At 50.8% G+C, this 15,330-nt stretch overlaps 2 protein-coding genes across 2 annotated transcripts; both read left to right on the top strand.

Moving 5' to 3' along the window:
• Positions 1-5,785: 5,785 nt before the first annotated feature.
• LOC129398452 (exonuclease GOR-like) lies at positions 5,786-6,733 on the top strand (the record flags this gene model as incomplete). Its single annotated transcript, XM_055116011.2, has 1 exon — positions 5,786-6,733. A coding segment is annotated over exon 1 (948 nt), but the record flags the coding sequence as incomplete, so codon positions are not given.
• Positions 6,734-13,802: 7,069 nt separating this feature from the next.
• Positions 13,803-14,750, top strand: LOC134730903 (exonuclease GOR-like; the record flags this gene model as incomplete). Its single annotated transcript, XM_063606575.1, has 1 exon — positions 13,803-14,750. A coding segment is annotated over exon 1 (948 nt), but the record flags the coding sequence as incomplete, so codon positions are not given.
• Positions 14,751-15,330: the final 580 nt, after the last annotated feature.

Here is a 15,330-nt window from a genome sequence, read left to right as displayed (position 1 = left end):
AGCCTATCAAGCAATAAAACTCCAGGACCAGACGGATTCACAGCCGAATTCTACCAGAAGGACAAGGAGGAGCTGGTACCATGCCTTCTGAAACTATTCCAATCAACAGAAAAAGAGGGAATCCTCCCTCACTCATTTCATGAGGCCGGCATCATCCTGATCCCAAAGCCTGAGAGAGACACAACCCAAAAAGAGAATTTTAGGCCTATGTCCCTGAGGAACATCGATGGGAAAATCCTCCATAAAATACTGGAAAACCGAATCCAGCAGCACATCAAAGAGCTTATCCATCATGATGAAGTGGGCTTCATCCCTGACATGCAAGGCTGGTCCAACATATGCGAAACAATAAACATAATCCAGCATATAATCAGAACCAAAGACAGAAACCGCGTGATTATCTCAACAGATGCAGAAAAGGCCTTCGACAAAATTCAACAGCCCTTCATGCCAAAAACTCTCAATAAATTAGGTATTGATGGGACATCTCCCAAAATAATACGGGCTATTTAGGGCAAACCCACAGCCAATATCATACTGAATGGGCAAAAAGTGGAAGCGTTCCCTTTGCAAACTGCCACAAGACAGGGATGCCCTCTCTCACCACTCCTATTCAACATAGTGTTGGAACTTCTGCCCAGGGCAATCAGGCAGGAGTAAGAAATAAAGAGAAATCAATTAGGAAAAGAGGAAGTCAAATTGTCCCTGTTTGCAGATGACATGATTGAATATTTAGAAAACCCCATCGTCTCAGTCCAAAATCTCCTTAAGCTGATAAGCAACTTCAGCAAAGTCTCAGGATACAAAATCGAGGTGCAAAAATCACAAGAATTCTTATACACCAATAAGAGGCAAACAGAGAGCCAAATCATGAGTGAGCTCCCATTCACAATTGCTTCAAAGAGAATAAAATGCCTAGGAATCCAACTAACAAGGGATGTGAAGGACCTCTTCAAGGAGAACTACAAAGCATTGCTCCACGAACTAAAAGAGGAGACAAACAAATGGAAGAATATTCCACCATCACGGATTGGAAGAATCAATATCGTGAAAATGGCCATACTGCCCAAGGTATATTATAGATTCAATGCCATCCCCATCAAACTACCAATGACTTTCTTCACAGAACTGGAAAAAACTGCTTTAAAGCTCATATGGAACCACAAAACGGCCCCCACGGCCAACATAATCCTAAGCCAAAAGAACAAAGATGGAGGCATCAAGCTGTCCGACTTCAAGCTACAGTAGAAGGCTACAGTAACCAAAGAGCATGCTATCGGTTGCCGTTTTGGTTACCGTAGACCAATGGAACAGAATAGAGCCCTCAGAAATAATACGACACATCTACAACCATCTGATCTTTGACAAACCTGACAAAAACAAGAAATGGGGATAGGATTCCCTATTTAAAAAATGGTGCTGGGAAAACAGGCTAGCCATATGTCGAAAGCTGAAATCGGATCCCTTCCTTACACCTTGAACAAAAATTAATTCAAGACAGATGAAAGACTTAAATGTTAGATCTTAAACCATACAAACCCTAGGAGAAAACCCAGCCAATACCATTGAGGACAAAGGCATGGGCAAGGACCTCATGTCTAAAACGCCAAAAGCAATGGCAACGAAAGCCAACATTGACAAACAGCATCTAATTACACTAAAGACGTTCTGCATAGCTAAAGAAACTCCCATGAGAGTGAACAGGCATCCTGCAGAAAGGGAGAAAATTTTTGCAATCTACTCATCTGACAAAAGGCTAATATCCAGAATCTACTAAGACCTCAAACAGAGTTACAAGAAAAACCAAACAAGCCCATCAACAAGTGGGGGAAGGATATGAAGAGACACTTCTCAAAAGAAGACATTTATGCAGCCAACAGACACATGAAAAAATGCTCATCAAAACTGGCCATCAGAGAAATGCAAATCAAATCCGCAATGAGATATCATCTCACACCAGTTAGAATAGCGATCATTAAAAAGTCAGGAAACAACAGGTGCTGGAGAGGTAGTGGACAAATAGGAACACTTTTACACTGTTGGTGGGACTGTAAACTAGTTCAACGGTAGTGGAAGATAGTGTGGCGAATCCTCAAGGATCTCGAAATAGAAATACCGTTTGACCCAGCCATCCCATTGCTGGGTATACATACCCATAGGATTAGAAATCATGCTGCTAAAAGGACACACGCAGACGTATGTTTATTGCGGCACCATTCACAGTAGCAAAGACTTGGAACCAACCCAGATGTCCATCAATGATAGACTGGATTAAGAAAATGTGGCACAAATACACCATTGAATACTATGCAGCCATGAAAAAGCATGAGTTCATCCCCTTTGGAGGGACACGGATGAAGCTGGAAACCATCATTCTTAGCAAACTATCGCAAGGACAAAAAAAGCAAACACCGCATGTTCTCATTCATAGGTGGGAATTGAAGTATGAGAACGCTTGGACACAGAAAGGGGAACATCACACACCGGGGTCTGTCATGGGCGGGGGGAGGGGGAGGGATAGCATTAAGAGATATACCTAATGTAAATGACTAGTGAATGGGTGCAACACACCAACCAGGTGAATCTTGGAAGGCAAAAGCTACTGAATTTAGCGAATTTGTGGAGGCATTCCCAGAAATCAGCCAGGTGAAGTATCACACAACCGAAGACTGCACAACTCCTCTAAGGCAGCACGATGCGGCAAACCCAGACGGCCACTCTTCTCACCCCTCCTCCGTTGGCTGTTCTGGGTAACGAGGTTCAAAAGTCACCTAGGCAACTGCCAAAATAGCTGAAATGGAGTAAGGGCTTCAGGCTGGTGACTAGCAGAGGTCCACCTGACCCCCGTAAGCTGCTGAACAAGAAGGGCTGCCAGAAATGTCCCCCTAGGGAATTTGGTGGAGACGAAGACCCGCTCACTGGACAAGGGTTCCTCCCAGGAGACGCCCGAGCGGAAGAAACGGGCTGTGAGCCACGCCCTTTCACCCTCCGCTACCCCGCCCTGGGCTGGTGAAGGTGCGCGTAAGGATGAGGACTACTGAGCCCTGAAGAAATAAATCCTTCCCCTTTGACCCCAAGGAGGATTGCCTGTGAGGATCTTCAACGAGTCTACCCGTGTCTAGACACGGGAGCAGGTCTGTCCGGCACAGCACCTCCCTCAAGGAGGAGAAGAGTGAGGAGAAAGGAAACTCAAGTCTGACCATTCTGTCCTGGGAGAGAAGAGGAGGATCTCATCTCTCATCTGTCCAAGCAAGGCAAGGAGACTTTCTCTCATCTTTCCAAGCAAGATGACTTTTTATAATTAGGAAACAAAAAGAATTTAGAAGGAATGAAAGCAGCCCGTAAGGTGCATTCCTAAGGACTGCCCATTGAAACTGACACAATTGCCCTTGTTTGATGAGAGGAAGGAGCAGAGCACTGAGGTGGTGAACAGGGATCTAGTGAGACTTTCCCAGCATGTTTCTACCAAAGCTTTCTCTAAGCTTCTCGGAACACTCTCCTAATAAGCAGATGTTTGGCCCTTCAGAAAGTCAACAAGCAAAATGCCTTGAGTGTCCCAAAACACTGATGCCATGATGTTGGCTCCTGACTGGCCTCCTTTTCCTTTGACTGGACCACTGCCACCTCTCGGTAGCCGTCGCTTTGATGATGCTTTGCCTTCGAGGTCATATTGGTAAAGCCATGTTCCAACTTCCGGTTACAATTTGTCAGAGGGATGCGTCAGGATCGTGATCCCTCCTGTTTAAAATTTCCACTGATAGCTCTCGTCGTAACTGCAGCTCATCTGGGCACAGTGGTTTTCACAGCCACTGCAGGATTCATCTCCCACATCTTCTCACCTCTTCTTGAAACAAGCTATACATTCGTAAAGAGTTCATTTCTTTGGGGTAGTGTCCTTAGAAGCTTTTGTGAAAACATCAATGATTTCTTCATTCTTCCACCCAAGCTTCACCAGAAATTTGATGTTTGCTCTTGCTGCAATTTTCGTGGAATTCATGTTGCTCTGATAGGAGTCCTTTTCAGTGGATGTCTCATCCTTCTCAGTGCCTCAAACTCGATCTAGTTCAGAAAGGTTATAAGAAGTTCGGACAAGTTTATTTGAGTGCAAACCAGTGGAAACCCATGCATAGTTTCTTCACCATGTGCATTTTCTATGAACCTTTTGAAGAACCCCTGTGTTGAACATTGCCCAAGTCGTGGGAGAGAAGTGGGTGCGGTCCACTTCCTGTCCTCAATTTGCCCGCAGCGGAGGAGTGCAGAGAGCAGGGAAACGCAACCCCAGAGAGATCCTGCCCTGCAGCATGCAGCAGACTGCTGGCCCAGTCCTGGCTCCATGGGGTGCTGTGTGGGCCCAAGCAAGTTGACCAAACTCCCTGACGCTGAAATGAATCCTAGGTGGCCCAATTCCAGTAGCCATTATAGGACTGCCCTGCAGGGACAGTTAATTAACTCAGGAAAAGCAACCTAGCTCCAAGGTTATCAACCAGAGGTTCCAGTTGATTCCATTAGTGCACCCCTTGAGGCATTCCCAAGCTGGAGTCTGGTGGAAGATGAGGCTCAGTGTGATTGGATGGAAGCAGCAACCTATCAAGGAGAAGTCCCACCCACTCTGCCCTGTGCGTCTATAAAGGCGACGGGTGGCGGCCGCGGCACTCATTGAAGCCGCCAGTTGGGAGAGGAGCAGAGCCAGGCCGGTGCTCCCGAAGGCAGCAAGATGTTGCGAGCCACAGCTCCCTGCTGGTTCCCACCTGGATACCCAGAAGCTAAGAAGGTGGCCGAGGAGGCGGCCCTGGAGGCAAGAAGCCGCCAGTTGGGAGCGGAGCAGAGCCAGGCCGGTGCTCCCGAAGGCAGCAAGATGTTGCGAGCCACAGCTCCCTGCTGGTTCCCACCTGGATACCCAGAAGCTAAGAAGGTGGCCGAGGAGGCGGCCCTGGAGGCAAGAAGCCGCCAGTTGGGAGCGGAGCAGAGCCAGGCCGGTGCTCCCGAAGGCAGCAAGATGTTGCGAGCCACAGCTCCCTGCTGGTTCCCACCTGGATACCCAGAAGCTAAGAAGGTGGCCGAGGAGGCGGCCCTCGAGGCTCCAGAATTCCCCCTGCCCTCTCATCAGCCTGCCCAGAGCTTCGGGCTCCGGGTGCCCCAGATGCACAACCAGGCCTCCGCATTTGTGGACATCCAGGCGGAGCCCCAGAACAGGGGTCCGGCGGTGCCCCCAGCGTGTCCCAAGGTGGTGACGGAGGCGTGCTACTTCCCTGCACAGAGGGGATCGGCCTGCTGCTTGCCAGCCGCCCCAAGGCTGACAGAGAGGCCCTCGGGAGTCCGCATCTCAGCCCCCAGGAAGAGGAAGACGATCGCCCAGTCTTCCAGCCCTTGCTTGGTCACAGGTTGCACAGATGCCAAGAGAACCCGCGTGGCCAGCAGCAGCCAACGCTCCAGTGGCTCCAAGGTCGGCAGACAGCCAGGGAAGACGCGCAACAGGTCAGGGATGGCATGCAAGACCACCACCACCATCAGCTCTAAGCGAATCGTCCGTCGTCCATCCTTACCGAGTTTGAAGAAACCTATTGTCCTCCGAAGGTCTGGGTGCAAAGTCGCCACCGTCCTCCGCCGAGGCTATCTCCAACTGTTCACCGAAGAGTGTCTCAAGTTCTGCGCCTCCAAGCAGGAGGCCGAGGAGAAGGCGCTGAACGAGGAGAAGGTGGCCTACGACTGCAGCCCCAACAAGAACAGGTACCTGAACGTGGTCCTGAACACCCTCAAGAGACTGAAGGGCCTGACCCCCAGCTCCATGCCGGGCCTCAGCAGGGCCGCCCTGTACAGCCGCCTCCAGGAGTTCCTGCTCAGCCAGGACCAGCTCGAGGAGAACGGCTACCCCTTCCCGCACCCTGAGCGGCCCGGAGGCGCCGTCCTCTTCACTGGCCAGGGGAAGGGGCCCGGCGACTCCTCCTGCAGGGTCTGCTGCCGTTGTGGCACCGAGTACCTGGTGTCCTCCTCGGGCCGCTGTGTACGCGACCAGTTGTGTTATTATCACTGGGGGCGGGTCCGCTCGAGCCAGGTGGCTGGAGGCCGGGTTAGCCAGTACACCTGCTGTGCAGCTGCTCCTGGCTCTGTCGGCTGCCAGGTGGCAAAGCAGCACGTGCGGGACGGCCGCAAGGACAGCCTCGATGGCTTCGTGGAGACCTTCAAGAAAGAGTTGTCCAGAGACGCTTATCCAGGAATCTACGCCTTGGACTGTGAGATGTGCTACACCACGCATGGCCTAGAGCTGACCCGCGTCACCGTGGTGGACGCCGACATGCGAGTGGTGTACGACACCTTCGTCAAGCCCGACAACGAGATCGTGGACTACAACACCAGGTTTTCCGGAGTCACCGAGGCCGACGTCGCCAAGACGAGCATCACCTTGCCCCAAGTGCAAGCCATCCTGCTGAGCTTTTTCAGCGCCCAAACCATCCTCATCGGGCACAGCCTGGAGAGCGATCTGCTGGCCCTGAAGCTCATCCACAGCACCGTGGTGGACACGGCCGTGCTCTTCCCGCACTACCTGGGTTTCCCCTACAAGCGTTCCCTCAGGAATCTCGCGGCCGACTACCTGGGACAGATCATCCAGGACAGCCAGGACGGCCACAACTCCAGCGAGGACGCAAACGCCTGCCTGCAGCTGGTGATGTGGAAGGTCCGACAGCGCGCCCAGATCCAGCCACGCCACCGGTCCGCCTCTCCCGCCGCCCTGGCCTGTCCTTGGCCCCAGGCCCCTTCCACAACCGCCATCAGTCCTGAGAGCTCACCCTGTCCACCTCGCCGCAAGGCCAAAGAAACCGGAGCAGTCGACGGCAGGAGAGGGCAAAAAGCCAAGAGTAACCCCAACCGGCCACTCCCAGTCCCCCGGAATCCCTGCCGCGGACCCTCGGGCCTGTCCCCATCCCTCTGCCCTTCCCAGACCTCTGTCCTTCCACTAATCGCCTCCCGCAGCACCGAGCCGCCACTCCCAGTCCCCCGAGTCCCTGCCGCGCCCCCTCGCGCCTGTCCACATCCCTCTGCCCATCCGAGACCTCTGTCCTTACACCACTAGCCACCCATCGTGGGACTTCCATGGCCTCTGAGTACAAGGCCAGCCCCCCGGCCCACCAGCTTTCTGAATGTGTGCTTACCTGTTTTTCTCGAGAGGCACCACAGTGAGGTGGGTGAAGCACTTAGGCTCTGGAGTTAGATATCTGGGTTCAAGGCCAAATTCCACCACTTACTAGGTTTCTAATATTGCACAGATAATGTCTTTGCGCTTCTACCTTTTGATCTTTAAAGTGTGATCAAAAGAGACTTAGACTCCCACATCATAATCATGGGAAACTTTAACAGCCCTCTGTAAACATTAGACAGACCAACGAGACAGAAATCTAAAAAGGATATCCAGGAATTGAACTCAGCTCTGCACCAAGCGGACCTAGGAGACATCTACAGAACGCTCCACCCCAAATCCACAGAATATACATGCTTCTCAGCACCACATCACACTTATTTCCACATTGACCACATAGTTGGAAGTAAAGCACTCCTCAGTAAATGTGAAATAACAGAAATTACTACAAACGGTCTCTCAGACCACATTGCAATCAAAGTAGACCTCAGGATAAAGAAACTCACTCAAAACCGCTCAACTGCATGGAATCCGGACACCCTGCTCCTTAATGAGTACTGGGTACATAACGAAATGAAGGCAGAAAGAAAGATATTCTCTGAAACCAATGAAAACAAAGGCACAACATACCAGAATCTCTGCGTCACATTTAAAGCAGTGTGTAGAGGGAAATTTATAGCACTAATTGCCCACGAGAGAAAGCAGGAAAAATCAAAAATGCATACCCTAACATCACCATTAAAAGAATGAGAGAAGCAAGAGCAAACACATTCAAAAACTAGCAGAAGGCAAGAAATAACTAAGATCCGAGCAGAACTGATGGAGATAGAGACACAATAAACCCTTCAACAAATCAATGAATCCAGGAGCGGGTTTTTTGCAGTGATCAACAAAATTGATAGAGCACTAGCAAGACTAAGAAAGAAGAAAAGAAAGAAGAATCAAACAGATGCAGTAAAAAATGATAAAGGGGATATCACCACCGATCCCACAGAAATACAAACTACCATCAGACAATACTATCAGCACCTCTAAGCTAATGAACTAGAAAATCTAGAAGAAATGGATAAATTCCTGGACGCATACAACCTCCCCAGAGTAAACCAGGAAGAAGTTGAATGCCTGAGTAGACCACTAACAGGCTCTGAAATTGAGGCAATAATTAACAGCCTATCAAGCAATAAAACTCCAGGACCAGACGGATTCACAGCCGAATTCTACCAGAAGGACAAGGAGGAGCTGGTACCATGCCTTCTGAAACTATTCCAATCAACAGAAAAAGAGGGAATCCTCCCTCACTCATTTCATGAGGCCGGCATCATCCTGATCCCAAAGCCTGAGAGAGACACAACCCAAAAAGAGAATTTTAGGCCTATGTCCCTGAGGAACATCGATGGGAAAATCCTCCATAAAATACTGGAAAACCGAATCCAGCAGCACATCAAAGAGCTTATCCATCATGATGAAGTGGGCTTCATCCCTGACATGCAAGGCTGGTCCAACATATGCGAAACAATAAACATAATCCAGCATATAATCAGAACCAAAGACAGAAACCGCGTGATTATCTCAACAGATGCAGAAAAGGCCTTCGACAAAATTCAACAGCCCTTCATGCCAAAAACTCTCAATAAATTAGGTATTGATGGGACATCTCCCAAAATAATACGGGCTATTTAGGGCAAACCCACAGCCAATATCATACTGAATGGGCAAAAAGTGGAAGCGTTCCCTTTGCAAACTGCCACAAGACAGGGATGCCCTCTCTCACCACTCCTATTCAACATAGTGTTGGAACTTCTGCCCAGGGCAATCAGGCAGGAGTAAGAAATAAAGAGAAATCAATTAGGAAAAGAGGAAGTCAAATTGTCCCTGTTTGCAGATGACATGATTGAATATTTAGAAAACCCCATCGTCTCAGTCCAAAATCTCCTTAAGCTGATAAGCAACTTCAGCAAAGTCTCAGGATACAAAATCGAGGTGCAAAAATCACAAGAATTCTTATACACCAATAAGAGGCAAACAGAGAGCCAAATCATGAGTGAGCTCCCATTCACAATTGCTTCAAAGAGAATAAAATGCCTAGGAATCCAACTAACAAGGGATGTGAAGGACCTCTTCAAGGAGAACTACAAAGCATTGCTCCACGAACTAAAAGAGGAGACAAACAAATGGAAGAATATTCCACCATCACGGATTGGAAGAATCAATATGGTGAAAATGGCCATACTGCCCAAGGTATATTATAGATTCAATGCCATCCCCATCAAACTACCAATGACTTTCTTCACAGAACTGGAAAAAACTGCTTTAAAGCTCATATGGAACCACAAAACGGCCCCCACGGCCAACATAATCCTAAGCCAAAAGAACAAAGATGGAGGCATCAAGCTGTCCGACTTCAAGCTACAGTAGAAGGCTACAGTAACCAAAGAGCATGCTATCGGTTGCCGTTTTGGTTACCGTAGACCAATGGAACAGAATAGAGCCCTCAGAAATAATACGACACATCTACAACCATCTGATCTTTGACAAACCTGACAAAAACAAGAAATGGGGATAGGATTCCCTATTTAAAAAATGGTGCTGGGAAAACAGGCTAGCCATATGTCGAAAGCTGAAATCGGATCCCTTCCTTACACCTTGAACAAAAATTAATTCAAGACAGATGAAAGACTTAAATGTTAGATCTTAAACCATACAAACCCTAGGAGAAAACCCAGCCAATACCATTGAGGACAAAGGCATGGGCAAGGACCTCATGTCTAAAACGCCAAAAGCAATGGCAACGAAAGCCAACATTGACAAACAGCATCTAATTACACTAAAGACGTTCTGCATAGCTAAAGAAACTCCCATGAGAGTGAACAGGCATCCTGCAGAAAGGGAGAAAATTTTTGCAATCTACTCATCTGACAAAAGGCTAATATCCAGAATCTACTAAGACCTCAAACAGAGTTACAAGAAAAACCAAACAAGCCCATCAACAAGTGGGGGAAGGATATGAAGAGACACTTCTCAAAAGAAGACATTTATGCAGCCAACAGACACATGAAAAAATGCTCATCAAAACTGGCCATCAGAGAAATGCAAATCAAATCCGCAATGAGATATCATCTCACACCAGTTAGAATAGCGATCATTAAAAAGTCAGGAAACAACAGGTGCTGGAGAGGTAGTGGACAAATAGGAACACTTTTACACTGTTGGTGGGACTGTAAACTAGTTCAACGGTAGTGGAAGATAGTGTGGCGAATCCTCAAGGATCTCGAAATAGAAATACCGTTTGACCAAGCCATCCCATTGCTGGGTATACATACCCATAGGATTAGAAATCATGCTGCTAAAAGGACACACGCAGACGTATGTTTATTGCGGCACCATTCACAGTAGCAAAGACTTGGAACCAACCCAGATGTCCATCAATGATAGACTGGATTAAGAAAATGTGGCACAAATACACCATTGAATACTATGCAGCCATGAAAAAGCATGAGTTCATCCCCTTTGGAGGGACACGGATGAAGCTGGAAACCATCATTCTTAGCAAACTATCGCAAGGACAAAAAAAGCAAACACCGCATGTTCTCATTCATAGGTGGGAATTGAAGTATGAGAACGCTTGGACACAGAAAGGGGAACATCACACACCGGGGTCTGTCATGGGCGGGGGGAGGGGGAGGGATAGCATTAAGAGATATACCTAATGTAAATGACTAGTGAATGGGTGCAACACACCAACCAGGTGAATCTTGGAAGGCAAAAGCTACTGAATTTAGCGAATTTGTGGAGGCATTCCCAGAAATCAGCCAGGTGAAGTATCACACAACCGAAGACTGCACAACTCCTCTAAGGCAGCACGATGCGGCAAACCCAGACGGCCACTCTTCTCACCCCTCCTCCGTTGGCTGTTCTGGGTAACGAGGTTCAAAAGTCACCTAGGCAACTGCCAAAATAGCTGAAATGGAGTAAGGGCTTCAGGCTGGTGACTAGCAGAGGTCCACCTGACCCCCGTAAGCTGCTGAACAAGAAGGGCTGCCAGAAATGTCCCCCTAGGGAATTTGGTGGAGACGAAGACCCGCTCACTGGACAAGGGTTCCTCCCAGGAGACGCCCGAGCGGAAGAAACGGGCTGTGAGCCACGCCCTTTCACCCTCCGCTACCCCGCCCTGGGCTGGTGAAGGTGCGCGTAAGGATGAGGACTACTGAGCCCTGAAGAAATAAATCCTTCCCCTTTGACCCCAAGGAGGATTGCCTGTGAGGATCTTCAACGAGTCTACCCGTGTCTAGACACGGGAGCAGGTCTGTCCGGCACAGCACCTCCCTCAAGGAGGAGAAGAGTGAGGAGAAAGGAAACTCAAGTCTGACCATTCTGTCCTGGGAGAGAAGAGGAGGATCTCATCTCTCATCTGTCCAAGCAAGGCAAGGAGACTTTCTCTCATCTTTCCAAGCAAGATGACTTTTTATAATTAGGAAACAAAAAGAATTTAGAAGGAATGAAAGCAGCCCGTAAGGTGCATTCCTAAGGACTGCCCATTGAAACTGACACAATTGCCCTTGTTTGATGAGAGGAAGGAGCAGAGCACTGAGGTGGTGAACAGGGATCTAGTGAGACTTTCCCAGCATGTTTCTACCAAAGCTTTCTCTAAGCTTCTCGGAACACTCTCCTAATAAGCAGATGTTTGGCCCTTCAGAAAGTCAACAAGCAAAATGCCTTGAGTGTCCCAAAACACTGATGCCATGATGTTGGCTCCTGACTGGCCTCCTTTTCCTTTGACTGGACCACTGCCACCTCTCGGTAGCCGTCGCTTTGATGATGCTTTGCCTTCGAGGTCATATTGGTAAAGCCATGTTCCAACTTCCGGTTACAATTTGTCAGAGGGATGCGTCAGGATCGTGATCCCTCCTGTTTAAAATTTCCACTGATAGCTCTCGTCGTAACTGCAGCTCATCTGGGCACAGTGGTTTTCACAGCCACTGCAGGATTCATCTCCCACATCTTCTCACCTCTTCTTGAAACAAGCTATACATTCGTAAAGAGTTCATTTCTTTGGGGTAGTGTCCTTAGAAGCTTTTGTGAAAACATCAATGATTTCTTCATTCTTCCACCCAAGCTTCACCAGAAATTTGATGTTTGCTCTTGCTGCAATTTTCGTGGAATTCATGTTGCTCTGATAGGAGTCCTTTTCAGTGGATGTCTCATCCTTCTCAGTGCCTCAAACTCGATCTAGTTCAGAAAGGTTATAAGAAGTTCGGACAAGTTTATTTGAGTGCAAACCAGTGGAAACCCATGCATAGTTTCTTCACCATGTGCATTTTCTATGAACCTTTTGAAGAACCCCTGTGTTGAACATTGCCCAAGTCGTGGGAGAGAAGTGGGTGCGGTCCACTTCCTGTCCTCAATTTGCCCGCAGCGGAGGAGTGCAGAGAGCAGGGAAACGCAACCCCAGAGAGATCCTGCCCTGCAGCATGCAGCAGACTGCTGGCCCAGTCCTGGCTCCATGGGGTGCTGTGTGGGCCCAAGCAAGTTGACCAAACTCCCTGACGCTGAAATGAATCCCAGGTGGCCCAATTCCAGTAGCCATTATAGGACTGCCCTGCAGGGAGAGTTAATTAACTCAGGAAAAGCAACCTAGCTCCAAGGTTAGCAACCAGGAGTTCCAGTTGATTCCATTAGTGCACCCCTTGAGGCATTCCCAAGCTGGAGTCTGGTGGAAGATGAGGCTCAGTGTGATTGGATGGAAGCACCAACCTATCAAGGAGAAGTCCCACCCACTCTGCCCTGTGCGTCTATAAAGGCGACGGGTGGCGGCCGCGGCACTCATTGAAGCCGCCAGTTGGGAGAGGAGCAGAGCCAGGCCGGTGCTCCCGAAGGCAGCAAGATGTTGCGAGCCACAGCTCCCTGCTGGTTCCCACCTGGATACCCAGAAGCTAAGAAGGTGGCCGAGGAGGCGGCCCTCGAGGCTCCAGAATTCCCCCTGCCCTCTCATCAGCCTGCCCAGAGCTTTGGGCTCCGGTTGCCCCAGATGCACAACCAGGCCTCCGCATTTGTGGACATCCAGGCGGAGCCCCAGAACAGGGGTCCGGCGGTGCCCCCAGCGTGTCCCAACGTGGTGACGGAGGCGTGCTACTTCCCTGCACAGAGGGGATCGGCCTGCTGCTTGCCAGCCGCCCCAAGGCTGACAGAGAGGCCCTCGGGAGTCCGCATCTCAGCCCCCAGGAAGAGGAAGACGATCGCCCAGTCTTCCAGCCCTTGCTTGGTCACAGGTTGCACAGATGCCAAGAGAACCCGCGTGGCCAGCAGCAGCCAACGCTCCAGTGACTCCAAGGTCGGCAGACAGCCAGGGAAGATGCGCAACAGGTCAGGGATGGCATGCAAGACCACCACCACCATCAGCTCTAAGCGAATCGTCCGTCGTCCATCCTTACCGAGTTTGAAGAAACCTATTGTCCTCCGAAGGTCTGGGTGCAAAGTCGCCACCGTCCTCCGCCGAGGCTATCTCCAACTGTTCACCGAAGAGTGTCTCAAGTTCTGCGCCTCCAAGCAGGAGGCCGAGGAGAAGGCGCTGAACGAGGAGAAGGTGGCCTACGACTGCAGCCCCAACAAGAACAGGTACGTGAACGTGGTCCTGAACACCCTCAAGAGACTGAAGGGCCTGACCCCCAGCTCCATGCCGGGCCTCAGCAGGGCCGCCCTGTACAGCCGCCTCCAGGAGTTCCTGCTCAGCCAGGACCAGCTCGAGGAGAACGGCTACCCCTTCCCGCACCCCGAGCGGCCCGGAGGCGCCGTCCTCTTCACTGGCCAGGGGAAGGGGCCCGGCGACTCCTCCTGCAGGGTCTGCTGCCGTTGTGGCACCGAGTACCTGGTGTCCTCCTCGGGCCGCTGTGTACGCGACCAGTTGTGTTATTATCACTGGGGGCGGGTCCGCTCGAGCCAGGTGGCTGGAGGCCGGGTTAGCCAGTACACCTGCTGTGCAGCTGCTCCTGGCTCTGTCGGCTGCCAGGTGGCAAAGCAGCACGTGCGGGACGGCCGCAAGGACAGCCTCGATGGCTTCGTGGAGACCTTCAAGAAAGAGTTGTCCAGAGACGCTTATCCAGGAATCTACGCCTTGGACTGTGAGATGTGCTACACCACGCATGGCCTAGAGCTGACCCGCGTCACCGTGGTGGACGCCGACATGCGAGTGGTGTACGACACCTTCGTCAAGCCCGACAACGAGATCGTGGACTACAACACCAGGTTTTCCGGAGTCACCGAGGCCGACGTCGCCAAGACGAGCATCACCTTGCCCCAAGTGCAAGCCATCCTGCTGAGCTTTTTCAGCGCCCAAACCATCCTCATCGGGCACAGCCTGGAGAGCGATCTGCTGGCCCTGAAGCTCATCCACAGCACCGTGGTGGACACGGCCGTGCTCTTCCCGCACTACCTGGGTTTCCCCTACAAGCGTTCCCTCAGGAATCTCGCGGCCGACTACCTGGGACAGATCATCCAGGACAGCCAGGACGGCCACAACTCCAGCGAGGACGCAAACGCCTGCCTGCAGCTGGTGATGTGGAAGGTCCGACAGCGCGCCCAGATCCAGCCACGCCACCGGTCCGCCTCTCCCGCCGCCCTGGCCTGTCCTTGGCCCCAGGCCCCTTCCACAACCGCCATCAGTCCTGAGAGCTCACCCTGTCCACCTCGCCGCAAGGCCAAAGAAACCGGAGCAGTCGACGGCAGGAGAGGGCAAAAAGCCAAGAGTAACCCCAACCGGCCACTCCCAGTCCCCCGGAATCCCTGCCGCGGACCCTCGGGCCTGTCCCCATCCCTCTGCCCTTCCCAGACCTCTGTCCTTCCACTAATCGCCTCCCGCAGCACCGAGCCGCCACTCCCAGTCCCCCGAGTCCCTGCCGCGCCCCCTCGCGCCTGTCCACATCCCTCTGCCCATCCGAGACCTCTGTCCTTACACCACTAGCCACCCATCGTGGGACTTCCATGGCCTCTGAGTACAAGGCCAGCCCCCCGGCCCACCAGCTTTCTGAATGTGTGCTTACCTGTTTTTCTCGAGAGGCACCACAGTGAGGTGGGTGAAGCACTTAGGCTCTGGAGTTAGATATCTGGGTTCAAGGCCAAATTCCACCACTTACTAGGTTTCTAATATTGCACAGATAATGTCTTTGCGCTTCTACCTTTTGATCTTTAAAGTGTGATCAAAAGAG

This window comes from Pan paniscus, chromosome 7 (genome assembly GCF_029289425.2).
Source record: "Pan paniscus chromosome 7, NHGRI_mPanPan1-v2.0_pri, whole genome shotgun sequence".
Lineage (NCBI taxonomy): Eukaryota > Metazoa > Chordata > Mammalia > Primates > Hominidae > Pan > Pan paniscus.
Note: the sequence above shows the minus strand (reverse complement) of the source record. Positions and strands in the feature narration are given on the sequence as shown.